The sequence below is a fragment of the Hyperoodon ampullatus genome, assembly GCF_949752795.1.
Source record: "Hyperoodon ampullatus genome assembly, chromosome: 13".
Classification (NCBI taxonomy): Eukaryota; Metazoa; Chordata; class Mammalia; order Artiodactyla; family Ziphiidae; genus Hyperoodon; species Hyperoodon ampullatus.
The window spans coordinates 53,149,467-53,176,932 of NC_136926.1; the positions used below are offsets into that span (position 1 = coordinate 53,149,467).

At 51.5% G+C, this 27,466-nt stretch overlaps 1 protein-coding gene across 50 annotated transcripts in view; it reads right to left on the reverse strand.

Moving 5' to 3' along the window:
- Nucleotides 1-16,574, reverse strand: part of CELF4 (CUGBP Elav-like family member 4) — a gene marked incomplete at both ends in the record, with an annotated part of 299,138 nt that extends 282,564 nt beyond the window's left edge. For all 50 annotated transcript variants that reach the window (XM_079717784.1, XM_079717783.1, XM_079717764.1 and 47 more), the window contains one exon: nucleotides 16,289-16,574. In XM_079717784.1, coding sequence (XP_079573910.1) covers nucleotides 16,289-16,574 — 286 coding nt within the window. The remainder of the gene's footprint in view (nucleotides 1-16,288) is intronic.
- Nucleotides 16,575-27,466: the final 10,892 nt, after the last annotated feature.

Genomic DNA, 27,466 nt, shown 5'->3' on the forward strand with positions numbered 1-27,466 from the left:
CAGGCGTCCAGCTCCATCCCTGGTGCCCCAGCCACCTCTGCAAGCAGGCAGTGTCCAGAGCGCCAAACAGTGCCTGCTCCCAGGGGCCCCTCTGAGGATCCAGGCCTCCCTTGCACTGTCAGGCCCAAAGAGAAGGAGCTTTCCCGAGACCCTCTGATGCATGCAGCTCATCTGCTGGACAGATGTGAACAAGCAGACTTTTGCACAGGAATCAGAGGGGAGACTTCGTGAAGGGTGGCCGGTGCCTCCCAGAGCTGGCTCTGATCTGCCTGCAAGGAGCTGATTCCCCCTCCCCTCAAACAGTCGGGGGTGTGGACACCCAAGGTCAGATTCCATAGCCTTGTCACCCACCTTATTTATAGGATTTGACTCTAAGTGATGATTGCTGGTTTCCCCAAATCCAAACCACTGCAGAGCACAGTGGTGTGGCCCCAGAGGGCAGGGGAACAGACACCCTGATTTAATGAACGGGCTCAGCCTCCCAAGAAGATACACTCAGTTTCCCCTTTAACTTTGGGCAGGTTGGTGGGGAAACAAACAAACCAATCATACATTCCTTAAATCATCACTGCCCTTTGGCCAGGGGCTGCCCAGGCCAGGCCCCAGGAATCTGCCTACTTGGCCATCGGCCAGGCCTCTGCCCCTCTGGTTCGCCCAGGCCCCTTCCCTGGCTTGCCGGCATCTGTTCTGAGCCTGAGCCGTTCTGCTGTGTCCTGGCAGGATTTGACCAGGTTGTAATTTTCCTTCATGATCCCTTTTCCATTTTTCTTTATAAAAAAGGTATCAACTGCACCTGGTTGCAATAGGGATGAAAGAGGTAATAGACAAGAAAGCACTTTACAGATTAAAATGCTATGTAAATGGAAGGCATACTATAATATAAATGAAATATATAATTTAACATGTATGATACAGTCTATAAGATACAAGATCTGACTTTAAATGACCAAAACACCTTTGGTATATAGGTTATTCAGGTATGGTAAAATATATGACTTAATTTGGTATATAATGTGATTTAGAGTATATACTGTGATCTATCGGATTATGTAATATCTTATGACATATCATATTCCGAGCACAGAGGAAAGTAGAATCAAAATCAGTCGACATTAGGCTATTTTGGCATTCAAAACACGAGCCCCAGATTTGTGATTTTAACAGCTGAAGCTGGGAGGGAGAAAACTAAAAATACGAATGGGGAAGATATCTCCATCGACCGGCAATGTGGCCCACTGGGTGGGGGGGATCCGTGGGAAGGCAGAAACCCCAAGAATAGGTCTGGAAAAGGGGAGCAGTGGGGAGAAAGCCTCTTGTGAGGAGGTGGAGGAGTCACGCTTGGCGGTGATTTTTCCTACTATTTATGAAGCCAGATGAGGAGCTATAGGGCTTGCGGTGGCCCCCGAGTCTGCTGATTAGCTGGAGATTATATTGATGATGTAATAAAAATTCACTTTGTCTATTAAGTTTCACCAGGACAATCAGGAGAGATTAGATAAAAATCAGAGGAAATGAATAACAGAATGGAGGAGAAAAACCATGAGCCTCCGTCCCTGCCATGGTCCCTGTGTGTCTCCCCTTTTACTGCCCACCATGGGGCATGGGCCCAGAAGCCCCCAGGCCTGCACCCAGGCAAAGCTGAGCTGACAACGTCCCTGAGCTGGAGCTGGGCTGCTCTCAGGAAGGGACCCGGCACTTCAGATACGGCACTGGTTTAAGTTTACTGACTGTGTTTAATATTTGATTAGACCTCTGACTTGGCAGCCTCCTGGGTGCGCCGGCCCTGCTGGGAGACAGGCAGGGTGTGAGCCCCTCCGCTGCCTGCTTCATCTGGTCCTGTGGCGTGGGAGGGGGTGGTCCATGTCCTGGCCACACAGCTTTAGGCCAGGCAGGCCCATGCCCAGGGAGCAGCCAGAGGCCTCTCAGCCTCACGGCCTCTCCCTCTGGCTTGGCTTGTGCCAGAAATCCCACCATGGGAGATGTTTCTTTGGGTTATGGCCTGGGCTCTAAAAGGTCCCTGTACGAGGCACATGTCACCAGTGACGGTAACTCATTAGTGTCCATTAGCGGCTAGGGATGCATCTGCCCAGTTTGATTTGTCAGATCACCAAGGGGCAAGACTTGGAAGGGATAGGAAAGGGAGGTCATTTGGGTTGGGGACCATTGTGCACTGAGAGCCCTGGGGCTTGGGGTTTGGGGCCTGGGGGCATCGGGGGAGTGTAGAGTAGGCGGGGGGGGGGTGGGCACTGGAGGACTCCAGCTCCGTGACGGGGCCCAGTTCTGCTCCCCCCCGAGAAATCCCGGGGGTCAGGAAGATGCCGCGAGGTCAAGCTCTGTGGAAGGCCTGAACGAGGGGAGTTTTCCTTCCCCTAAAGAGTCGGCCACAAACACTCCTGTGTTCGGGGCCCTAAGGGTCACCTCATCTCTTCCTGCTTCTCTGGGCTGGGTTTCTCTCCCAGAGATGGAGGAAGCACCCCAATTGCTCCCATGCAGTAAACAGGCTGCCCAGGGAGCCTGGCACCCTTGCCGGGTGTGCTGTCCACACTGGGAGTGGTTCTTCCTGGGATCTGCCAAGATTCTTCCAGCCACAAGACCAGTGTCACCCCAGGAAATGCTGTCCCGGGCTTTACCCACTGCCCGGCTTCCTGCAGCCGCTCCTGAACTGGGGGCCAGCACAGAGGAAGAGCAGAGGGCCAGGGGCAGGTTCCCACCTCTAGAAACACCCAGTTTACTGCTCGGGATGTTCAGCGGAGTAAGCTTTGGGGACAGTCTGGATGCCTGACTAGGTGACAGGGAACATGGGCACGGGTTGAAATATTCCACGAGTAATTTCTCAGCCCAAGTGGGCTGCCGTTCGGACAGCTGAAGGACACTGCAGCCCCAAAGAAGGTGGGGCCTGTTCTTGCAGGTCCTATGTGTGTCACCTCCTTCCTCAGACATATCTGCAACCCACCCACCTACGCCTGCCCCCAACTCTTCTCTCTCAGCCGGGCCGGTGGTAGGTCGAGATTTATTCAAAGTGAGAAATTCCTTTATCCACCAGCCTGAGAACGAGACTTTACTGCAGTGGGACAAAAACGAAACATAATGGAACAAAACGAAACAAAACAAGCAGGCCGGCAGCAAGCTGGCCTCTCCGCTCTGCTCTGCCTTGTTCCCATGTCCCAGCCGGGCTTCGGCCACCCTCTCTACCTGGGAGCCTGGGGCCAAGCCCCTTGGGCCGGAAGCTGGTACCCCTATCTGATTACTCCTCTTTGGGGGGGTCCTTCATTCCCCACACAGGACATTCGCATTGGGTAGTCTTATATTTGTAGGTTTGCTGCTTCCTAGCACACCCAGTTATTCTCGGTGGTGAGGGTGGGTTCCTGCCTTCCGAGGAGAGAACTTGACCCTCAGGGCACCTGAGTCGCACATGCATCTGCCTCCTTGAGGGAGGCGTGTTTCCGCCCCACCCCACCCTGGTCTTCCCTGAGTTTCTCCCCCATCAGATTGGAATGCTGCACTTGCTCTCTGCTTTGCAGAAGGCTGCCCTGCCCCATGGGGGTAGGCACGGCACCCTGCTCTCCGCATGGGGCTGGTATGCCCTAGATGCAGACTGCAGCTGGGTCGGTGACTTCCCTGCTCTTGCCCCAGCTGGATTCTCCTGCCTCTGCCAGCCTTAGGGAACCCTCTCCTCCCGGCTCTGTGGCCTCTGCTGTGGACCAGCCTGGCTCAGCTGACATAAGTCAGAACATTCAGAGTTAATGTTTTGCTGAGAAACTTGAGAAACTCAGGAGAAACAAAACAAGGCTTTGGAGAGGGTGTGAGTCGCAGACGGGGGGCCTCGCACAGAAGGGAGCAGGAACCTGGCGCCCCCAGCTGCAGCTCTGCGGCCACCGCCTGGGCCTGTGCTCCTGTCCTCCCGTCCAGCTGCCTGCCACTGTGACCTGGCCTGTGGAGTGGCTGCTCACTGCCGCCTTCGGGTGCGCTTTCCCCGCCGAGACACCGCCCGGTTATCTGCATTCCTCTCCTCTGTCTGGGGACCTGCTCGGCTGCCTCGTCCCTTCCAGCCCCAGGCCTCACCCTTTACTTCTCATTCCAGTGGATTTTCAAACCTGCCCAACACAATAACAGCAGAATTGACTCTAAAATAAATCTAATAATTTACTTATTGAAATTATCAAGATGAGAGCAAAGCGGAGGTCTCAGTTTTCAAGAAAAAGAGTTTTAAAAATTGCAAGAGAAAATGAAGCCTGGAAATAAGCCAGTGGTGGCTCTCCCACTCTGTGCCTCTCACTCCGATGGCCCACCGAACTTTGGTGCCCTGGAGCTGGTGCCCTGGGGTCTCAGCTGGACCTGGGTGGCAGGTGTGCCAAGTGATCACTAACTAATCAGTCCTGTGCCCAGGCCCGGGTGGTCAGGCACAGGGTTGAGTGTGCGTGTGTGTCTTCTGGGGGCATTTGGAGAGTCCTTTGCAAAAGCTGAGGGATATAACAGTTTGGAGTTGGACCCATGTCAGACCCCTAAGTATGGAAAAGATTCTGGTGCCGCAACATAGGGAATGAAGAATAAAATCCGTACTAAACCGTACACGAATTATTCAGTTTTGAAATGAAACCAAACGCACATGCATACTGAACTACAATACTTTCTGGATTTTCTGATCCTCCTCTCTTGTTTCACGTTGGCACTGTTTTGCTGGTGCCCCAGCTTTGGGCTCGGGGTCCCACGCAGCCTACTCCTGCACGGGGCTCCCATGCGTAAGAGGAGTGCCCCACCTTGTCCTGTAGGGGTAAGGAGTGGTGTGTGGGAGAGGTTTGGACACCGAGCCGGGACTGCGGCAGGAGCAGCGCCTCGGCTTCAGGGGCCCTGCTTGAGAGTAGGAAGTTCTCCCTCTCACGGTCAGAGGGCAGGCGACCGCTGGAGGAGAGGGGAGCCCCTCCACATGCACAGTTTGGGGATCCCTCCCTAAGGTAGGGAAAGGGTCTACAGGAGGGTCCTAGCCTCTGGGCTGTGGGCTGTTCTCCTAGAGTTCCTTAGACCCAGGCCTTTGGGGTCGAGGCGGCGGTGTGGCTCTGTGGACAAGGAGGGTACGCCCTCCCCACACACCTCTGTGGCCACGCCTCATCTGGGCCCGGGGGGGGTGGGCAAGTCCAGAGATCTGGGAACTGTCCAAGGTAGCCTCAGCTAACAAGGCTGGGCCATTAGCATGGGGGAGGGAACAGAGACTGGCCAAAGCCCTTGGCCCCAAGGGTTGGGGGTAAGTGTCTGGCGGGACTCTGAGTGTGCCTGAGGCCAGGATGGGGAGGCAGGTGACCTGTCTGCTGGGTTCCAAGTGCTCCTACCCCAGCCACAGGGACCATTTCCTCTCCTTCCTTTACATCAAAGGCACCTCCCCTGCACCTTAGCAGTTCCTTTCCTATCGTCCATCATCACCCCACCGGGGGACCTGACCTCTAAGGCGGTCTCCCTTCCAGCTGCCTGCACAGGCTCTGGGAACAGAGAAAAGAAATGATCCAAATTGTCGGCTCTGTTCTGTCTCTCTCTGCCAAGCCCTCGGCCACTGGAGTCTCTGCTGTCCACTTCTCCCTCAGAACCCCTGATCAGGTGCTGCCCAGCGTGGCCAAGGAGGACCAGGGACAGCCTGAGCTGGGCTCCAGTGTGCAAGGCCATGAGAGGCCAGGGGCAGGGCCAGACAACAATTCCAAGGCCAAGGACACATGGCCTTCCCTTTCCTTCCTGCTCACTGTGCCTGGAGGTGAGCCTGAGTGAGCAATGACCTTCTACAGTCCAGACCATACCAAGCTGACCAGCAAGGCTGACAAGACAAGAGCCTGGCTCTGCTGGTCTCAAGAACCCAGTCACATGATTGATGAGATTGGGTGCCTTTCTTCCCGGCACCTTTAAGCTGCAAAGGGTGCACACTGACATCCCCCCCGAGGCCAATATCCAGCCATGTAACTGGGGATGCTGCTTTAGGCTCACACCACCCCTGAGAGATAGACCTCTTCACATGGCGGGTGCAAGGATGCTCTCTGTGCCCCATCCGGTGAGACCAAGCCAAGCCAAGTATTGATTTGACAGAAAGATGTGGATATGTCGGGTGGATAATGGTTAGGGGATCCTATTTCTTTCTTTTCCTGTTCAGAGAACACCTCTCCTCTACCTCACCCCGCTGGAAAGCGGAGGCCGGATGAGGGAAAACGTTCTTTTTGGTGTACCTGCCAGGCAAGAGGTAGCACTCTCTGGGAGCAGTATGGCCAGAAGCAGCTATGGGGAGGTCCGCCGAGGGCCACGCTGCAGACTGGACTTTGCTGCTCCCAGCCTCAGTCTCTTTATCTGTGCAGTGGCAGCCATGCATTCGGCTTTCTTCAGGCCAGAGAGGGGAGTTTGACTCAGCTCGGTCTCACAGCCTTCTGCATGGAAGCTCCCAATCATAGGAATGCTTGACACTCCATAAGGCCTTGTTGTTTTGTACACGCTGGGGGTGTGGCCTCTTGCCTATTTGAAGGTTGCCCTGGTAGACACCTCCTTCCTGGGCGCTTTCCAAGGGTTCAAGACCAGGGAGCCTCTGGGAACAAGGTCTCCCTTTCCCACCACGGCAAGAGCTCTCAACATCTTCACCTCTCCGTATATTCTTAGAACCAGTCAATATGATTAATTTTACATGGGCATAATTTCCTGCTATTGCAGAGGAGTCCTCCTAGCCTTGCCCATCAGCAGCGACATGATACAGTTTCTGGTTACATTGGTCAACCAAGATATTGATATTATTAATAATGGATATCTATATGCTGACCTTTGTCCATACCACTGAATCACTCTGGGCTGGCTGTCACATTTCTTTAAGAGCTATTGATAAGCCCATTACTGGAAGGGCATGTATGATCTTAGGTGTGTGATTTCACTCACCTTCAAGCATCTCCTGTGCAAATCTACCTTTGCTGGATGAACTGGTGTGGGTACAGTGCCATGTGCAAGAGAGAGACTGCATGCGTGTGCTCGTGTGGTGAGTGTATGTGTGTGAGTGTGTGAATGTGTGTGAGTCTGTCTTGAACACCGGGCCTTTTAGAGCTGATCAAATAGTCAATTAGAGCATTATAGGGAGGTAGCCGTATCAGAGAGTGCTTACAAATACACTGTGATGTAGTGATCTTGATCTTTGGATGCCTCTTGTCTCCTAGGACTAGCACAGGAGGCTTGGCTTCATAAGGATATTATTAGGTTGATCCTTGTTCTCTCAATGTACCTACCAGGCAAGAGGTGGCACTCTCTGGGAGCAGTATGGCCAGAAGCAGCTATGGGGAGGTCCGCCGAGGGCCACGCTGCAGACTGGACTTTGCTGCTCCCAGCCTCAGTCTCCTCTTTATCTGTGCAGTGGCAGCCATGCATTCGGCTTTCTCCAGAGAGGGGAGTTTGACTCAGCTCAGTCTCACAACCTTCTGCACGGAAACTCCCACTCATAGGAATGCTTGACACTCCATAAGGCCTTGTTGTTTCGTACACGCTGGGGGTGTGGCCCGTTGCGTATTTGAAGGTTGCCCTGGTAGAATGCACGCATTGTGTGCTCACGTGTGTGCACACAGGCACACAGATCTCATCGCTAGTCTCTGATTGCTGTCATCTCTGGAATTGCTGTCATTCCTATGTGGGTGGACAGTGCCTTCATCAAATCTGTCTACGGTGATCCGTTCCTGTTTGGACCCGGACACGCTCACTTGCGGGGGGAGCCCCCTCACTCGCCCCTGTAAAGGGAAGCCAGCTAGCTAGAGAGATCTTTTGGATCCTCAGACTTAGTGTCTGAATAAACCAGACATGGATTAATTAGGTGTGACTGCATCATTAAATTAGAATAATGAACAAACAGCCACGTATGGCATTCAAATCTGCCTAGAATGACTCCAAGGGTTGCTTTCAAGTAAGTCACCTGTCAGTTTGGAGGTTTGGGGGACTCTGGAGAGTGAGGTTCCTGTCATATCTTGAGAAGTAGATTCTTTAGGCACCACCTACGCCAGGCGAGGACCATCCTTCAATGCGCACCCGGACTCCGTAACCGAATCCAAACAATGGCTTGGTTCAATATAGCATCATCTATGCACGCTTCAGCTCCGAGCATTTCTCAGAGTGAAATACGACAGTAGCACAGGTGCTCAAGAGACAGGAGGGAGAAGTTAAGAGGTGTGGGCAGCGGATGTGAAATGTATCGATCCCATAATATTTATGTGGATGTGCACATACTCGCTTGTGCACGTGCCTACACACACACTCACACACACACACATACACACGTCTCTTGCATTTCCATGGGCTCTGTTTTTATTCTATTGACACTCCCCATTTCAGCCAGATAGATCTGAAGGTGAACCAAGTCTTAGTCGTGTAATTTTAGAAACAGCTGCTGAGAGGAAGCCCCATGCCCTCAGCGGGCAACACCCCTCACCATCCCCATCCTAGGACAGAGCGGCTGTGCGGTAAGATCCATTCATCTTTAACAAAGAGGAAGAAGGCACAGCTAAGAGGAAAGAAAATGGGAAGGAAGGTTGCTTGCCTCACCGTGAGCAGTAGGATAGCCTAATGCATGGGGGCTTTGTCAGTAAGATCTGCTAAGTATCCAGAAACCTTTGATCTGGAGCAGCTCTTAACAAAGGTGATTAATTAATTAAAGCAGAGTGTATTGCAATAAAATAACATTGTGGTCAGTTTATGCGCTGTCCAGAGCTGGCCTTCAGAAGTCTCCGTCAATTAAACTCTTGTTGGAGGCCAGCTCATTATCAATTTTTTTTTTCCTGAGCTTTGATCAATATTTTTGGCTGTTCCACCCTCACGGAACCGGAACTATGTCTGTCTCCACGAGGGCACCCATTTATTTACATCTTGCAGAGGGCCACGTAGGATTTGTTCCTGAGCTGAGCTGCTGGGAATTGCTTGGTTTGAGTGTCAGTCAGCTTATGCTGGAGCAGAGATATACAAGGGAGGATAAGGGAAACCAAAGGTGGAGTGAGTGGAAGGGAAGCAGCCCTGTGACTCCCTGGTCCTGAGCACGTCCCCTTCTGCTCCCGGAGGGACACAGAAAGGAGGGCAATCACCCTGGGGCTGCCCACCTGGCTGCTTTGTTGGTTTCTGTGGGCAGAGCTGTGGCTTCGGCTTTACACCCATCCAGGGACCACTGGAAACTGGATGAGTGGAGATGGAGGAAGCCCTTAGGGCAAGCACATCAACTCTGGGAATTCCTCTGCCACCGTTTCTACCCCATCATTGTCCTCTTGCCCTGGCATCTTTAACCGTACCCTCACGTTGCCAAGCGGAACATGTATCTTTCCCTTCAGACCCACTGTGGGTTTTCGAGGGCATCTTAAATAGCAAGGAGAAAAAAGGAAAAGAGGGAGGTGGAAGCACATGATAAAAGGGCTCCAACTAAGCTGGGGGCTCTGTGCCCCTTCCCTAGGCTATTTGGGCAGAATTAGATGCCTTCTGTGATTCTTGGAGAATATGTGTATTTGAGGGGCTGCAGAAAAGGTGAAAGTAAAGGAAGTGATTTCCTTGTAGAGAGCCCAAAGGGCGGGCCACCAGGTCCCTGCCACCCCTGTGTGCATTCAGGCTAATGCAGCCCTTTGCTTGCCAGGGCCTAGCTGGACTGACTTGGTCAACTCCCCTGTGTGTGTATGTCTGTCTGTCTGTGTGTGTGTGTGTGTGTGTGTGAAAGCACTACAAAAGAAAAGTTGGACAGGAGTGCCAAGTGGCAGCAGGTAGGGTAGGGAATGCAGAGAGTGGAGGGAATGATCTCTGCAGAGAGCTGGGCTCTGTGGCTGGCCACTCAGATCTCGGATGGAAGGTCATTTCTAAAATGAGTCAGTAGGTGAGCAGAAGTGGGCAAGCCTTTGAAGAGTGATGCGTGGGGGGCGATGAACCCTCTCCCCAGCCTGGACTCCTGAGTGGGGCTATTAGGCAGATGAACAAGAGCACGCCTCCACACTGGAACTTAGATCATTGACAAATCCAAGCCACGAGTTCCGAGGTGGAGCATGTACATAATCACAAGGACAGCGTCATTCTCCTCTTTTCTCTATCAACCACCTCCCTGATCACACATATAGCCTTGCAAGATGAAACTACCCCTAACATCATCTCCACGACACTTGAATTTGTCATGTCTTCCCTGCACACACACACACACACACACACACACACACACGCATGCACTCACACCAACACCCACGCAGGCTGCAGCATCTTCCCTCCCCCAACCCTCCAGTACCCAGAGACACACACAGATTTCACACCCCCGAGCTCTTCTCTCAGCATGTCACATGGGATTTCCCTTCCAAGTTCAGAAGCTGCTGCAGTTTCAGCCACTGTCAACCAGTGATCCCAGCTTCCGGCTGGCATTTTGGCCTTCCAACTTTCGGTTTTCCTTTTTTCTGCCTACGATGTTGGGGCTCATTCTCCATTGCATCTTCCTCTCCTCTACAGAGTACTCATTCCAAATCTTCTATACGGAGATCCCTCCTGGGTCAGTTTGGAAACTGACCACCCTCTGGTGACTTGGAAGGTGTGAGCTGTGCAGTGTTTTTCCTAAATCCATCAGAGGCAAGTGAGACCAGCTCTTTTCTCAACCAAAGAGTGGGTGTTTTGGATATCTCCTCAGGCATCACTCAGAAGCTCCTCTCCCATCCTCGTCTATAAATTATAATAATGAGGATGATGATGATAATAATAATAATGACAGCGATAATGGCCTTTGCTCCAGTCACCGGAGAGTGGTGAGATCACTGGGTATCAGGAAAGCCCCCCAGCAATCAGCTCTTTGAAAGCACTCTGAAAACTTTACAATACACATGAACTGAGGGGACGTTTGCATATCTATGGCATACATGTTTGTAATTGTTTTCCTTTGGGTTGTTTTTAAGCTATGACTTCATTCAAGAAAAGCTTTTCTTTTTGTTTTATTTTGTTTTTTGTTTGAGAAGTCACAAACATCAGCCAACTGGAGCAGGTGGAGAGAGTGAAAGTATGCCAAGGGGGTTCTTTCAACCCAATCTAGAATTCCCCATTAAAGCTGAGTGGGGCAGGGTGGGGGAGAAAGAGTGTTAACATCTCCCCGTTGAATTGCAGTAAAATCTAGGCCAGCCCTGGTTCCCATATGTGTGGGATGCGCTTAGTCATGCTTTCACATGGATGCATATACGTGCACATGTGCATATTAATTTATCTCTGTGTGGTGTGTGTGTGTGTGTGTGTGTGTGTCGATTCTCGGGAAGTCTGTTTAAAAGATAAATGAAATCATGCACAACCAGCAAATAACCACGAGCGTCTTAAATAAACGAATCAATTCCCAATAGTTTTTTTTCTTTGCTACTAAATAGAATACTTATCAACATCTGGAATTTGGAGGTGTTTTTTTTTTAAAATGGGGGCAGTTGTTTAGATTTATTTTAACTTTGCAACAATTACTATTGCTAATTTTCTTTAGTGAAACTTATTTTTAAATGTTTTTCTTCTTATTACAGCTATCTTATTTTCCACATCTCTGTCTCACAAGGCAAATCTTTCTTTTAAAAGCTATAGGTGTGTGTCCAGCCATTCTGCTAGTGTTTTTCCCTGGACAGAACTGAATTTTTATTTTTCCAAGTAGTTTTTAAAAGTTCATCTTACTTGAGCTGATGCCCATGCTGATATTTCGGCTTCCCTGTCTCTTAGACTCATTTGAAAACAGAAATCAGATAGAACCTCACTAGCTTTAATTCACCTATCTCAGGAAAAAAAAAAAAAAGACAAAACAACAACAAAAAAACCCCCAATGAGCTTTTTCAGCTAAAGTCAAGTGGCAGAAACTCGATGTTTTGAGAATTGTTACCTCTTACACAAAAATACCGGACATAATTTTATGAAGATGGTCACAAATCACCCAGACATAATCATAACCCTTGTCCTTTCCCCTTCTCCCAGCTGTACCCCAAATCAAGGGGCTTGAGGAATTTATTACTCAGATACCGTTGAAATGAGAGGTTGTGCAGCTGACGATGAGTATATTTCTAAAAGATATACTCTCCAGAGCTCAATGCACACAAGGTTCCATTACTCTGTCCTCATCCTCCCTCTGGATGTAGTATGACAGTATGAGGGCCCGACGTCCCTGAAGCTGTGGCTCCTGGGTTGGGAGCCCCCGGGCTGCCACTAGAGTAGATTTTCCTCCGTGCAGCAGGGGAAAATCTCAATGCAGAGTGGTTATCCAGGCCACAGATCTGTTCTGACTGGTTAACAAGAGGGACTGTGATGAGGACTTGGCTGTTTAGATTAAAATGCATCGCAGGCTCCGGGAACAAGCACATATCAGTAGTAAAGGCTGTTTAAACCTTTGGGGACAGCCCTATGCTTAGATCGCATGAATTCATAAATATTATACTAAATACCACTTAAATTGGACTTAAATGACTTCAAAGATAATGCATTATAATATGGCTATCCAGAGAGCACTAGTCTTTATGTCTCCCAGTAACTCAGTCTTTGCTGCCTCCTATCCTGCTAGATAAGACCAAAGTTATGAATGGATTGTGGCTTGTTCATGTGTGATCCACTAACTGCGTATGTGTGTGTGTGTTAGCAGTTGTGACTCTGTGTGTGTGTGTACGTATTTTCAGTCACCGCCTTTGTTTTCCAGGAAATACAAGGAATAAAATACAAATAAATAAAAAGTGATAGAAGGGAAGAATTAGACGAGTGGATGACCTGTTTCCTTCTCCAAGGGAGAAAAATTCTATAAGAAGGGGCAAAATTCATCCTCAGTTCACTTCTGCTGATACCCTGGGAGTTTGCCTCTCTCTTCTTTAATCAATAGCACAATGTCTTTCTCTTTGGAGCCTGGAAAAACAATCTTTCTCGAAGTGCTTCTAATGGGGGAGAAAAGGAGACTCTGAGTTCGCCGGGAGAGTTTGCATTAAACTGGGTTTTCTTCCTTAGGTGTCGTTTCTTCAAATTGTTCTGGGCTTTTTCCTTTCTTTCTCTCTCTGCCTAGCACCCAGATCTCCCCCTGTCCATTTGTCTTCTGTTCTCCAGGGGGTGAATTTACCTTTACGGTAATCACCCCAGTCCACAACTGCTATTTGCTGCCTCCCCAGCCCAACAGCCTTTCTCGGATACGGCTGGGTTTTCTCCACAACACACACCTACTCCCTCCTCCAGACTCCCAATTTGACTGGAGTAATTGCCTTTTAAGGTTCACTCTACGCATGGCAGGTATTCCATTAACCCTTAGAACTGTTTCCTTCTTTAGTTACCAGAAATGGCAGGTGGCCAACAAATGGATACCCACCTGAAATCTCATGTACTTAATTTAATTTTTACTTATTTTTTTTCTTCTTCTTCTTTTAACCAATAGCATACATATTCCATCCACACTGAAGGCCAGTATCCTGTCATGTCTCTCAATTTTATTCCAGTATGATTCATTAGAAGTTAGAAATTCAAGAAGGGGAAAGAAAAAGCCACAAATATACCCTGAAACCAGGCTTAACAAAGGCACGTTTCTATCCCTAGCCTCATGTTATAGTTTAGACTTGGGGGAAATCTAGAAGCCAAATGCAACCCTCATTCTTCAAGCCTCATCATGCTTTTGACTTAACAGTAATTAATCACCAATGGCAAGCAAGTAATTTTTTAAGGTGGCCGGAAGCTTATTTTATCAGGATTAGCTAATAAATCAGGCTGTATCACTGAAGGAGGAGTTCAAACTCTTCTAGGAATGAATAAACCAGGCCTCGGACACTGTCTCATTTATTCAGCTCTCTCAGAGCTTCCAAGCACTGTTAGGGACATTGTGGGCCAAGCTTGCCTATAAAAATCTGAGGGATGGAGAGGCAGGAAGTTTCATAGGAAAAAAATATATGCTCAGGCTCTGAAGGGTGAGCTTCGACAATGAAGCACCCAGCCTTCCAGAGCCAACGGGCCTGCCTGCCCCTGACTGAGCCAGTTTAGAGGAGGAATTATTTAGAAAATGAAGTTTTGCTTGTCATAGGAATCCTGGCCAGATATGTGTATGTATATATATGATATGACACATATGATGCAACTTATATCTTAACCTTCTCTACCTCGCTGATGCAAATGATGATAATTCTACATCTTTGCTATAGTAAAAGGGAGCCCCAAAAACATCAGAAACAGAGCGATGATCCTAGCAAGGGATCGTGAGAAGAAACCAAGGAATATTGTTTAAGATTATCTTCATTGGAATAAAGAAGCAAACAACGTGCTCCAACCCAGATCTCATAGGAAGCTCAGTTCTTCACAACTGTCTTTTTGCCTCTAGTGGATACTGATTTTTTTAAACTTTAAAATCTCAAATCCCCACAAGAACCTACCATTAAGATGGGCAAAGTATTTCCCTACCTCTGCTTCTTAATTTTCATCATTGCTATCTTAAAATCTGGGGACATATTAAAATGACAAACGTTTAATACAAACCTTGATTAGCTTCTAGGGAGCTTGATTGGAAAGGGAAAAACTACAGAGATATGGTTGACTTGAGAAAGAGGGTGAAAAAGGGGGAAACTGATGTTATTTCGAAGGCTGCCTCCCCATTCCACCTTTCCAGTTTCTCTTCTGAACAGACGTTTTCTCCATGTTGAATAAAGGTTGGTTTCTCTCTCCATTACAGCTCCCACCCTCACCCCACCCCAGCAAACCCAGTATATTTCCATTCTGCTATGTTTTTGTGCTACTCAACATGCCATTAACTTTAAGATTTACTCCTCAGCAGGCAAGCTGGAAGATGCTAAAGCCAATAAAAACTGCTCTCTGGGACTCCAACTATGAAGAGTTCGGAGCTCTGCTTGGTATTCGGATGAAGGGAGGGCTGAAGGAGGGAGGCTGTGATAGTGAAAACCACTGCTGCTTAGAGAACCAGACAGCTCCGCGCTCTGCACCTAATGTGCCGGAGGATCAGCTCTGTTCATAGCCCATTTGTGGCCAAGGATGAGGCTGCCCTCTGTGTGTGGGTAGGTGTGCATGTGTGTGTGTGTGTGTTTTCATCTTTAAAACCACCAGCTCTAACACAGCATCTTCAGCAGCTTTCCACACTACTGTTTATTAAAAAAGGAACGTCCATACACATCCCTTACAACTTCCTTAGCCCAGTGCTCCTTCTCTGCCTGACGATCAATCTCTCTCAGAAAGCATTTAACTTGCCTACACAGCTCCAGCCCCGATTAATTCCCGCTGCACATCCTATACATTACTGTTAGGGAGCAAGCACTGGGCTAATTTCGTCACCCACCAGCCACCCACACACGTTCTACAACTGAACACGTTTGGGGCTCTGCCTTAAAGATAATAAAACAAGGAGAAAACAGGCAGGCTGCAGACAATTCCCATGACCACTTTCCTAAAAAGTTGCTGGGTTTTAATTCTTTGATCATTCTGTTTCCCCCTCCTCCAAGCACTCACTAGTAATGATTGCTTCAAGGGAAAGAAACGATGTACTATAAACCTCTCTGCATGGTGAGTTTGGGATAATTTAGGATACACCCTCCAAAATGCATTATCTTTCACACACAGATTTTTTTTCTCGAAGCCCTGCTTTCTGGAGGAGGGGATCATCCAGGCTTCCCTGACCCCCCCACTCCACCCAGGGGATGGCTGGTTCTTTGCTAATTCTTACCTTAGGTTTTGTCCCCCTTTCCTTCAAACAACTAACCCCCCCAACCCCTCCTCCGCCACTCGCACCACAACCGGATTATTCAGGCACACAGCTCGACACGGAGAGTTTACTGTTAAATTGATAGCGAAATAAAAATATATCTTTGAATCTGTCACCTCTCTTCTTTTTAGACGGCTGCGCTCCTGCTACTCTGGCCCGGAGCGGAGGAGAAAACCATCTCCGCTTAGTATTTCAGCACCACGGCGATGGACAGCACCCTTGGTCCCCGGCCGGCTGAGAGCCCGCCAGTCTGCTCAGCGTCCCGGGCTCGGCCGGTGCAGACGTCCCCATCCCAATCTTTCAAGTCGCTGTACCCAAAAATCCAAGCCCCGTTTTCCCTCGATCCTCTCTCTCTCTTTCTCTTCTTCTTCTGCTCCCGCTTCTCTCCCCACGAAACCGCGTCTTTCAGCTTTTTGCCCAAAACCCAGCCTTGCCCCGGCGAACAGCTCCCCACGCACCCCAGTCCCGGTCTCTGCTGCCGGAGCGCCTCCCTCCTCGGCGTCCGCCCGAGGCTCCCTCTCGCGCCGTCTCCCGCTCGCTCGTTCGTCGCTGGCCGATCGGCCCGCCCGCCCGCTCTTTCTCCCCGGCAAAGTTGGGAGCGAAAGGTGCACTCACCTTTGTGCATGCCTGTGAACCTGTCCTTCAGAACCGTAAGCTCGTAGATCTTGCCGAACTCCTCGAAGAGGGGCTTGAGGTCCTTCTCATCCAGGTTGCGGGGGATCTGCCCAATGAACAGCTTGATGGCATCGTGGTCCTTCATGGGAATGGTCGACGGGTTCCCCGGGCTGTGGCTTAATCCGTTCATATGCCCGGCGCTGCCCGGGCTGCTGCCGAGCCCGTTGGTACTGAGGCTCGCGTTGTCAGCCTGTCCGTTTGCTAACGTGGCCATCTTTATATACATAGAGAAAATCTTCTTTCCTTTTATTCTTTCTTGCTCGCACTCTCTCGCTCCTCTCCCTCGCAAGCTCGCTCGCGCTCACACACGCACACGCATACACACACTCGGGTTCTCTCCCCCTCGGTTTCTCTACACCTCGCTCTCCTCTCGCTCTCTGCTCTCTCTCTTTCTCTTCTCTCGCTCGCTCGCGCTCGCGCTCTCTCTCCTCTCCCCCCTCTCTCTCCCTCCCTCTCTTCTCTCTCTCTCCCTCTCTCTCTCTCTCTCTTTCGGTCTGATCAGATTTTTTTTTTTTTTTTTTTTTTTTTTACATTGAACAGACAGGATCTCTGTCCTTTGCGTTTAAACAGGCTGGACCGGTTCAAGTTCCCAGTCAGACCAGGGGTGGGGGCGGCGAGTGTGCGCGCGCGGAAGAGGGGGGCGCGGGGCCGGGAGGGCGAGATTTAGGCGGGGGGGCTCAGCGCGGCGGCGGGCGGCGGCCGGGAGCAGGGTGGCGTGGGGCGGCGCCGGCCCCGCCGCGCCTCCCCTGTCGGCGGCCCCGGCGAGCAGCGGTGGTACAGTCCGAGACGGCCCCCGGCTATAAATAGCGCCAGGCGCATGGCTCTTCGGGAGGCGCTGAGATTCCGGGCCCGGCGGCCGCGGGGAGCGGGTGCCAGTTAGGAACGGGGCTGCTGGCTTCCTCTTTGCCTTTCGGGGGTTCTTTTTGTAATAGCAGCAGGTGCAACTTCTGTTTTTGTTTTTGTTTTTAAAAACATTGATTTTCATTTTTCGTGTGGGTATGTAGGGGGGCGTTATCCCCCGAGCTGCGCTCTATTAGAGCGCCAGGCGGGCGAAGCAAAGGCAGGGATGGCGGGCGGGGCGGCGGCGAAGGTGGAATGGGCGCTTTTTTTCTCCCATCTGGTTCCCTTTATTTAGACTTGAAAAAGCGAGCCGGCTTGGAGGAAGTCCGCCCAGCAATCCGAGTGCGCATTGATCAGTGTCGAGAGAAAAAATGCTACATAAATATATGTTATGTGGATAAATCGGTAGACAAGAGCTCTCTCTCGCGCGCGCTCTCTCTTTCTCTGCTTTTTCCCTCCTCGCATCCCCAACCTGCCAGAGCAGCCCCAAATCTTCGCCCTCCCGCACGGCATCTACCGCCACCCGAGCTACCTGGGGAGGACGGGTCTCGGGAGCGGTTGGGCAGCGCTGGGGGGACGGGGCGTAGAGATTCGGGGCCCGACCCTCGTCCCAGCCCGCCCGCGAAGGCTGGAGGTGGGTATTCCGTCCCGGACGGCCTCCCCGCCCCAAAGCGCGGCGGCTGGACCGGCAGGCGGCTGGCGGGAGGAAGGTAGGAGCCGGGCGCCTCGGCCCGCTCGCCCGGCTGGGAAGGAGGCAGGCTCTGGGCGCGGTGGCCGGTGAGCCAGCACGAGGGACTGGCTTGCTTTTGCCCTTGTCTGCTTTACTGGTTCAAATTGAAAAAAAAAAATTTTTTTTTTTTTTCTAAATCCACCATCAAAGAAATAAACCCCCCAAATCGCTCTCCGGGCTGCGGCCGGACCCAGACTCCTACGGCGTGCTTTGCCCCCTCGGGCTTCGTTTGCAGCACCTCCCGCTCCAGAAGTGCGAGGCTGGGAGTCACGTCTGCGGGCGAGAGCAAAGGGTCCCGCCGCCCAGCCCAGACTCCGTAAGGTTCCCCATCAGGCCCGCCGGGGCCAGGACGTCGGCTGCGCGGGAGAGGGAGTGGCTGGCGCGGGAGCCGGGTTCAAGCAGCCCCGCCTTCTGGGGGCGAACGCTGGTGGTGAACTTGGCTTGGGAGAGTAGATAGATTCCCCTTTTAATGATATTTACCTGCACCCCTGCTCTCCCACATTTGCGTTTCTAGGGCAGCCTCTTCTCGGCTTCCGGGCAAATTAAAATAACGCGCCTGCTCCCTCGCGGGTTGCAGGGCAGAGCTGCTGGCTTGACCCTGTCCTGGTGGCCACCGGCCCCTTTCCGGTGTTGTGGGTTTCTCTTTTCTTGCCCTCGGATTACGTGATGTTACTAGACAACATCATGTTTAAAATTTTATTTAAAGAAATGATACCCTAGCTGCCTGAAAACTGAGACCAAGCTCCTTTGGTACAGCCACAACGCCGAGCTCTCCAGCGCCGGGAGGAGGCCCCGAGGTTCCGCCGCCCCAGGCCCCGAGCCCACCCGGGTCACCTCTCCCTGAGGATCCAGGGTCCAAACCAAACAGCAAGTACAGTTCTGAGATCTGTGGAACTTCATCCTTTCGTTTTAAGATACTCCTGCCTTTGCTTGATGGAATCCTGTGTAAGTATAGTTGATTCATAACTCGGTTCAGGGCTTACGTTATCCAGTGTTATCTGATGGTCTAAGAAAAGCCCAAGTTGAAGGAATGGAACAGAAACTCACACACAGAGCTTCTTTGCCATGTGGCTGTAGGCTTTGTGTGCCTGTGAAGTGCTGTAATAAGGCAGCACGTCCCTGGTAGGCACACAGACGGTTTGAGCTGGTGGCTTGGAGGTGTGTGCATATGTCTTGTCAGGATTGTGGGTGCTTGTGTGGATGCACTGTGGATGTGTACCTAGACCCTGTTTATATCCACACTCTGCCTGTGTGTGTGTGTGTGTGTGTCTGTGTGTATGTACACCCACTCGGCTGAGACCTCCTCTTCCCACAGGACACGTCAGCAGAGGCCAATAACTGTTCAAAACATCTCTTCCAACATCATCTTGTGGCACTGACACTTAACTCCCAGAATCTCACAAAGGAGTGGAATGTACTTTCTGCCTTAACAGGGGAGTTTAGGAGAGTAATTCCTCCTTGAGGTCTCTTTTTCTCCCTGCCTCGTCCTCCCCACAAAGTGAAGTGAGGACAAGGGGAAGTAAAGAAAGTGAGCTGAGGGGGGCTGGGAAAAGAGGGACCTGCACAGGGGAGGGGGCTGAGGTTCACATCCACTTCTTTCTGACCTCACCTCAACTCCTTCCCCCCAGGTTCAGGTAACTTATTCACAGGTGCTTCATTAATAATAGTAATTGCCAATACATAAATAAAAGCAACCCCTGGGCAGGAGTGAGTGGGAGAGTCGAGTTGTTACTGAAAGGGGGCATCTGGTTATTTCAGATACGCGCAGAGACTCCTCCATGCGGTAGAGCTGCAACACCCTCCAGGGCTGCACCTCCTCCCCCCTGCACCGAGGCCCCCTCCCTTTCTCCCTCCACGTCTGGACCCTGGACCGGAAGTTATGGAGAGCCCCTTCTTCCGTAGGGAAGATTCATCACTCTCCCGTCTCTCCCACCTGCGAGTGGCCGATTTTGGATCTGGGCTGTCTCCCCTCAGGGGGTAGCACTGTTCCTCAACTTTCAGCTCTCTGGAAGGTGTGTGGTGAGATACCCCACCTCCCCCCAGCTTCCTGGGACAGAAGCAACTTCTGCCAAGGCATGATCTCTTAAAGGCGCAGAGCAGGATCTGTTCGGCTCCCACCTCTCTGCCACAGCATAGTGTTAGGGATAAAATAACACAGACAGGTGTCTCAAAAGAACGCCATAAAGGACTAGGACCCCTGAGAAAAGAGTAAGGAGCGTGGTTAGGTTGGTGCTTTGGTCTCCTTGCCCTTGATAGTCTAGAAAGACTTGAGTTAAATTATTTTTTAACCTTAAATCATCAAAGAGAAATGTAATTAGGGGAAGATGGGGGCAAAGTATTACTCACTGTGACATTTAAACAGATTTAAAACTTTTTCTCCAAGTGCCACTTCATGGCCACAATTGTTCCATCCACTGAGAGGGAGAAGGCTGGCAAATGGAAGGGGGAGCTGGGAACAGTTGCTTCTCATTTGCTCTCTTCATTCGGGGTTTACACTTTGTTGCTGATTCATCTCTGGGGATGTAAGGAGCGCCGTGTGGTGGCGATCTTGGTTCAGGTGGTGTCCGTGTGCAGGCCTCTCCGTTGCCCCCTGCTCTTCACTTCCTTTGCTCCTCCTCTTCCTCAAGGAGGGAGGAGGCCCTCTTTGTGCTCAGCTTCCCTCCAGTTTGGCCACCATTATTCCCCTCCTTCTGGCACCCACTGAACCACATTCCACAGCCTTGGCCATGGCCACATACCCTCAGACGGGCACTGGCTCTCCTGACTGTGAATCTTCTCTCCATCTAGATTGAGAACTGGTGGAGGGCAGGGACCAAGTCATCTGGCCCCGCCTCTCCTCAGCAGCCCCCCTTGACAGGCAAGGGCACACAGTAGGTGCTCAGGTTGGAGTTTCTAGACACCAGTGGCTAATCTGACTTTGGGGGGCAATGCTGTATTCATTCAAATAGACTCTAAGAATGGTGAGCTGCAGGGCCCCAGGCAGACTCTGTCCCAGAAGTTCCGAGCCCAGGATGAGAACAAGTAGTTTAGAACACACACAGCAGCTTGACTTAGAAGCACCACCACGCAGTCATGCTTGTGTTGATCTAGCCCTTCCACTCTCCCACTGGAAGCAGCAGAGAAAGGACAGACCTGGGAAGAATCTGGCTGTCTTGTTAGAGAGACCAAAGTCATACCAAGTGAAAAGCCCCAGAACAGCGAATGGCAACAGATGGATAAGTATCTTCTAGGCCCAAGGAGTTCCACATTCACATGCGAGAAAACAGAAAACAATCCAAACTGTGTGTGGTGATCTGTGATGGGGGTAGCAGCCTTGAGGAAAAAGGGGTCCTTGTGAAGGCAGGGTGCTGAAGGGGGTAGGTGGCCAGAGAGCTGGGTGATGGCCTGGCCTTAGCGCTAGGAGCACAAGAGGTATCTCGTTCTCTAAGGTTTTGTTGAGAACCAGCTGAAAACAGCTTCCATCTGCATGGGGCTCCCCTAACAGAGACCAGACCTCCAATTAAAATCTTTCTGGAGTGACTGCTCGGCCCAGCCCTGCAGAGGGCAGTGAGGGGAGGCTGGAGAGAGGGAGATTGACTTGCTTGCTGTTTGGGCCAAGAGACTGACTCAGAGAGCTGAGTAATCACACAGAGGCATGACCCAATCCAGGGCTAGAGTGAAAGGTGCCAGAGAGTTGTGCCATGGGACCCTGAAGAAGGCGGTGCTTGTGTGGGCAGTGGCACCCGGGAGAGGCTCGCTGGTGGAGAGAGCTCTGATCTGGTTCTGCAGGAAGGGGTGGATCAGCTTGGGAAGAGAGGAGAGAGGTTGAGGCAGTGGGTGGAGCTGCTGGGCCTGGAGAGGGCAAGGGGCTCTGGGCTCTTGCGTGGTGGTAAGGAGGTAGAGGCTCCTGTGCGGAGCTGGGTGGGGAGGGCAAGATGAGGCTTTGAAGGCAGCCTCGGAAGTCTGTTTTTTTTTTTTTTTTGCGGTACGCAGGCCTCTCACTGTTGTGGCCTCTCCTGTTGCGGAGCACAGGCTCCGGACGCGCAGGCTCAGCGGCCACGGCTCACGGGCCCAGCCGCTCTGCGGCATGTGGGATCCTCCCGGACCGGGGCACGAACCCGTGTCCCCTGCATCGGCAGGCGGACTCTCAACCACTGCGCCACCAGGGAAGCCCGGAAGTCTGTTTTTTATCTTCTTCATAAGCCCAGGGGTTCTGTCCTTGAATAATTTGGGAAGGAACAATAACTGAGGTGGGAAAGAAGAGGAAAACAGCGCCTGCCTTCTCTCAGTTAACATTAGCAGCCTCCTGCCGCCCAGAATGCACGGTCGAAGGGCTCCCCTGTCCTATCCTGAGCCCACAGCAGGCCTGGCCGCGGCAGCAAACCCCTGGAGGGAGGAAGAAAATTGGGGGTGGGACGCTGTGTGTTTTGGGAAACCCAGGGGCTCCTCAGAAGAGACTGGCTGTCTCTCGGAGCTCAGACAAGTGCCAGGGCTGGTGAGGGCGGGGCCTCTGGACTTCTTTCCTGGCTGGCTGAGCCCCCAGGGACACACGGCCTTGGTCTTGTGGGGGCTCCTGGGCTTGGGCAGCAGTGGGAAATGCTTTGGGGAGTCTCTGACATTTGGGTCAGCGTGGATGTGCCCTCGAGGCTCCTGTTCCAGGCTTTCGTGCCAATCTGGGCTTTGCCTCACTTTGGCTGAGGGCAGGCGGGAAATGGAGAGGCAGGATAGAGGGACCTGGATTTGCAGCCCAGGCATCCTGCATCCCGTGAATTGGGCTGGGCGAGCCTGAGCTCAGTGGGAGGGATCTGAGTCATGGCTTTCCTGGGTCTCAGCTTCCTCCTCTGTAAAATGGAGGCCGTGATCCTTTCTTCCACCCTCCTTTTCTTCCTCACATCACATCTTAGAAGGGGAGACCGTGGCATATCTGGGAGGCTGACTCATGGTTCTTATGTGAAAATTGTTAAGGTGAGAATAGAAACTGAGGGTCACAATGGGCTACAAAAAGGTGTAGAGAAAGTTAACTTATTTGAACTGAAGGGTTAGGAATTTACTCTTTATCTTTCACAGAGAATTTACATTTTTTCAAAAGGAGACAGTCTGGACCAGGCAGCACTCAGTCCAACAGAAGCAGGTACTTACAACTGCACTTAGGTAAAGCTGGCTTCAAGTCATGCCTCTCCCACTTACTAATTCTGGGGCCTTGGACAGGTTTTTTTTTTTTTTTTAATCTCTTTGTGGCTCAGTTTCCTCATCTGTAAACTAGGAAGAGGAATAGCAGCTACTTCATCCAGTTGTTGTGAGGAGTAACTGAGTAGGTGCAGGTGAAGCGCTTAGATCAGCATCTGACCAGCCAGTGTTGTCAGAGCATCACCCGTGGCCTGTGCGGTGGTGGCTGTGGGGCTGTCCCAGCCCCCTCCCACATCCTACAGAGGAGGCAGTGCACCCCCTCCAGCTGGGGCCTAAGCGGGCCCTACAGTGCGTGCCCTCACTTGCTGCACGACTGTTTGTCCAGGTGCTCCTGGCAGCGGGCAGCCTTCCGGGAGTGCAAGGTGTCATCAGCACCCCTACCTGGGGCCTGCCCTGGGTACCGGCTGCTGGCACTCAGCAGCCCCTTCTTACCTGAGAGGTGTTGCCGCAGCAATTCCTTTTAATTGCGATGGTTTACCAATTCGTTTTTAACCATGTTAATTTACTGTACATGAGCCCTTAGGTTTTCAGACACTGGACTCACTTTGGAAACTGGAATAGTGCATTGTATTTATTACACACCCAATGCTGTGCATAAATATCACTTTCTTGTGGCCACAATTTCTCTGATAATGTTGCTAGATGGACAGCTTCTATCTACCTGGGCTCTCTCATCTGAATTCTCACCAGAGCCGCCAGGCTCCCAGGCTGGCACACCGTCCTTCAGATAGTGCTGGGGTTAAGAAACCCAGTGTCCACCGGCTATGCAGGTGACATGGAGTGAGGTGGCTGGGAGGGGACAGGGACACACCAACTGGATGGGGGCTTGGGAAGGTGAGACTGCAGGACATGTACACTGGGCTGGATCTTCAAAGGGTTGTTATCTGGGGGCTTCAGACTCACCCACCAATGTGGATCCTTCCTGCTCCCTCACCCAGCAGCTGGGTGCTGACAAGAGCTTGACAAGAGGGCTGCGGCTGCGTGGCCTGGGGAGAGAGAAGGAGAGGCGTATGATGGGGATGGAGAGGCCATGTGGGCAGTCAGGTCCGGCAGTGAAGGCCATGGCAGGTTGTAGGCTGGTGTTCGGGGTGGCAGGTGGCCATGGGGCAGGTGTTTGCAGCAGGCTGAGCCCATAGGAAAGACTCAGGGTAGGGACTCACTGACCATCTGCTAACCTGCTGCTGCTTCTAACACAGAAGAGTGTAATCAATGACACAAGAGCAAGACAATGAAGGTAAAGACTGGGTATTTATGAAGAAGGAAGAAATCACCCTCCACCCCCAGGCCAACACACGTGCTGAGGGGGAGGGTCACTTTATTGGACCCATTTTCCATAGGTCATTTCTGCATTCAAAGGATGAAGGTTTGCTACCCCTAGGAATATTTAAAGCAGGTGCCGTAGGTTTTCAAGAACCATCCTCCTCCCGCCAAATGATTTCCAGATGGCAACCTTCTTTTAATAAGTTTAAAGTCTTCCAAAGTGTATAAGCAAAGTTGTGTATATAAATTCTGGTCTCTTACTAAACAGGCACATTAATGTAAATTTTGTGCAGAGTAAAATTAAAGAAATACAGTCTATAAACACAACTGGGTATTTATTGCTTTAAAATAAGTATATAAAACTTAAGTTACGGTAGATACATATAGGCATAGTACATGCATCATGTATAGAAAGAGTCTGAACTTTGGAACCAGACAGATCTATAAGTTACCAGCCATATAAGTTGTGCTCTCAGCCTCAGTTTCCTCATCTGAAACATGGGCATGATAACACTGCGTATGATTGTCGTAAAGAGATAATAAATTACTAAAAGAGGTATTAAATATATAGTATCTGCCACATAGTAGATGCCCATAAATTTGTGAGCTGTGATTGTTATGAGTGTATTCATTAGAAAGTAAACTAAGTCTCTCCTTTCCAGGGATAAATATAAGCTGTAGCAGAAAATAGCATTTAGACTATGTGTAATAGGACATGGAGATTTTCTAAGGAAGAGGACAACTGGGGCTTCTCCTCAGTGGTCCTTCCAGTGTGTTGGGGAGAGAAGAGACCTGGCTGTGGGTGCGGTGTTGTTGTGAGGGAGTTTGGGGGAGCAGAGCCCATGTCAGGGAGGGGCCCCAGGAGTTTCTTCCAGCCCAGCAGTTCAGGGATGCCCACCTCATTCAAGCTTTAGGAAGGGCCCGCGCTGTAGCGCCCCCCACTGCCTGGGAACCTGCATCCACACATCTGCGTGCCCAGACCCCGGGAGGCTCCCAAAACAGGCCTGCATGACCGACACCCCTCCCTGGGAAGGGGAGGGTGGGCAAGCTCTGTGACTCACTCCCTGGCTCCGTGCCCTCTCGCTGAGTCACAATGTAATTGATCCCTCTCTGCGTGAGGTTCCTGCTCTCCTGTGACCCAAAGCAGGGTCATTTCCAGACTGGGGCTGGGGAGGCCTGGCGGGGGGTGGGAGGGAGGGCCTGTCTGGGGAGAGGCAATCCCCGGAGGGAGGGGCAGGTCGTCAGATCCTGAGGGTGGCCCTGAGCCTTGTGCAGACTTTCCTGGATGTCTGCTGAGGTGCTGTGTTTGGAGGAGTCGGGGGCTGGTCCATTGCCCACCACCACACTTTGGTGTCCCCATCAGGGCAGGGCTGTCTCTGTAAAACTTGCTGTAGGAAATAATGAAGGCAGTGTTTGGCCTGTGGGAATCTCCTTGAAGATGTCCATGGTGTTTGTGGGTCAGGGATGTGGGTGCCTCCTTCTTGTATCCAAACTGAGTTGTGGGCTTTGAGGAGCTGAGGGGTGGGAGGTGGGAGGTTGGGAATGTGTGATCCACACATCATACCAGGGCAACCTCATGTCATCCTTGGACCAGAAAGAAAGACCCTCCTCTGATATTGATGAAATAAGAAACTCTGGCCAGAAGGGATAAAATCCCAAATCCTTCTGGCCTGGTGTCAGAGGACGGGGTAAGGTTACCTGTGCCAAAGTCTTCCCCAATAGACAAATCTTGAATGTGGTCTGCAAGCTCCCAGACCAGCAATTGTCACACTGGCCCTGCCTTTGACAGCATCACTGCCCCACCTGCGACAAGTCACGGAATCGCTTTTGGTTTCTGTATCCTCATCTAGAAAATGGGCTTCTGGGTCTCCTTCTATCCCAGAGAAGGAGCTAATGAATATATAAAGCTCTAAGAAATAACCAATCTTATTGTTATAAACCTGCCCCCTCTGCATTTCCCAGTTCCTTGCTCATGTCCTGACTGAGATCCACACGGAAAGATCGGTGCCCCAGTGGGTCTTTTTAAAATTTTTTTGCGGTACGCAGGCCTCTCACTGTTGTGGCCTCTCCCGTTGCGGAGCACAGGCTCTGGACACGCAGGCTCAGCGGCTGTGGCTCACGGGCCCAGCCGCTCCATGGCACGTGGGATCTTCCCGGACCGGGACACGAACCCGTGTCCCCTGCATCGGCAGGCGGACTCTCAACCACTGCGCCACCAGGGAAGCCCCTCATTGGGTCTTAACAACCGTTCCCAGTCCCAGTTCTGAGATGATCCCTGCTCAACCTCATGACCACCCCACTGAGAGCAGAGCTGGGTCTTGATGGACTTCATGCCAGGAGTCACTTCTGTGGCCGTCAAATAACAGAGAGGCTCAGTCCAGGCTCTGATGGGACTCGGGAAAGACTCGCTGTATGATTGGGTCGGCTGCTTCCCCTTTCTGGACCTTATTCTCTGAATTATGGGATGGGGACAGTAATCCTTGCTCTGCATACATCGTGGGAAGCAGGGAGGATCCGAGGCAAGGAACGATGGAATTGCTTCCCAGGGTGTAGGGTGCTTATACTAATAGATGGGCTCCTGCCCCCACCCACCTCCATCCTGCCTCTGCACAGCCCTGGCCTCAGAGCAGCCCTGAGAACAGAAAGAGCAGCTCGGTTCTCACATCCATCCTCCTTCTCCTGATTATTTCTCCCAATCACACTTAATAGCTGCCTGGCTTTTGGCTGTAGCCCGGTATATAATAACCTGCAATTATTGTCCACTTAAGCTGTCTCCAGGGCCTTGTCTGTTGCGCTGCCCAGGCCCACACCGCCGGCCTGCTGATTTCCATCAGAGTCAGGACCAGTGGGAAGAAAGCCCCGAAGGGCTGGTCTGACAACTTGTTTGGCAGGGTTGCCAACTCCACGGCTGTAGCTTCCTCAGAGATGGGGCCTCAGAGGTGTCCCCTCCAGCCACACCCTCGTCCAGCCTGGGTGCCCCACCTTTCTGGGGCGTGACCGTCTGGGCAGTCCCCAGCCATCATTGTCCTCTGGCCTCTGCAGTTATGCACACACTGTCCTCATTTAAGTCTCCTTGCCTTTGTTTACCCTTATCTGGTGCTACCAGCTGCTTATGACTGCCC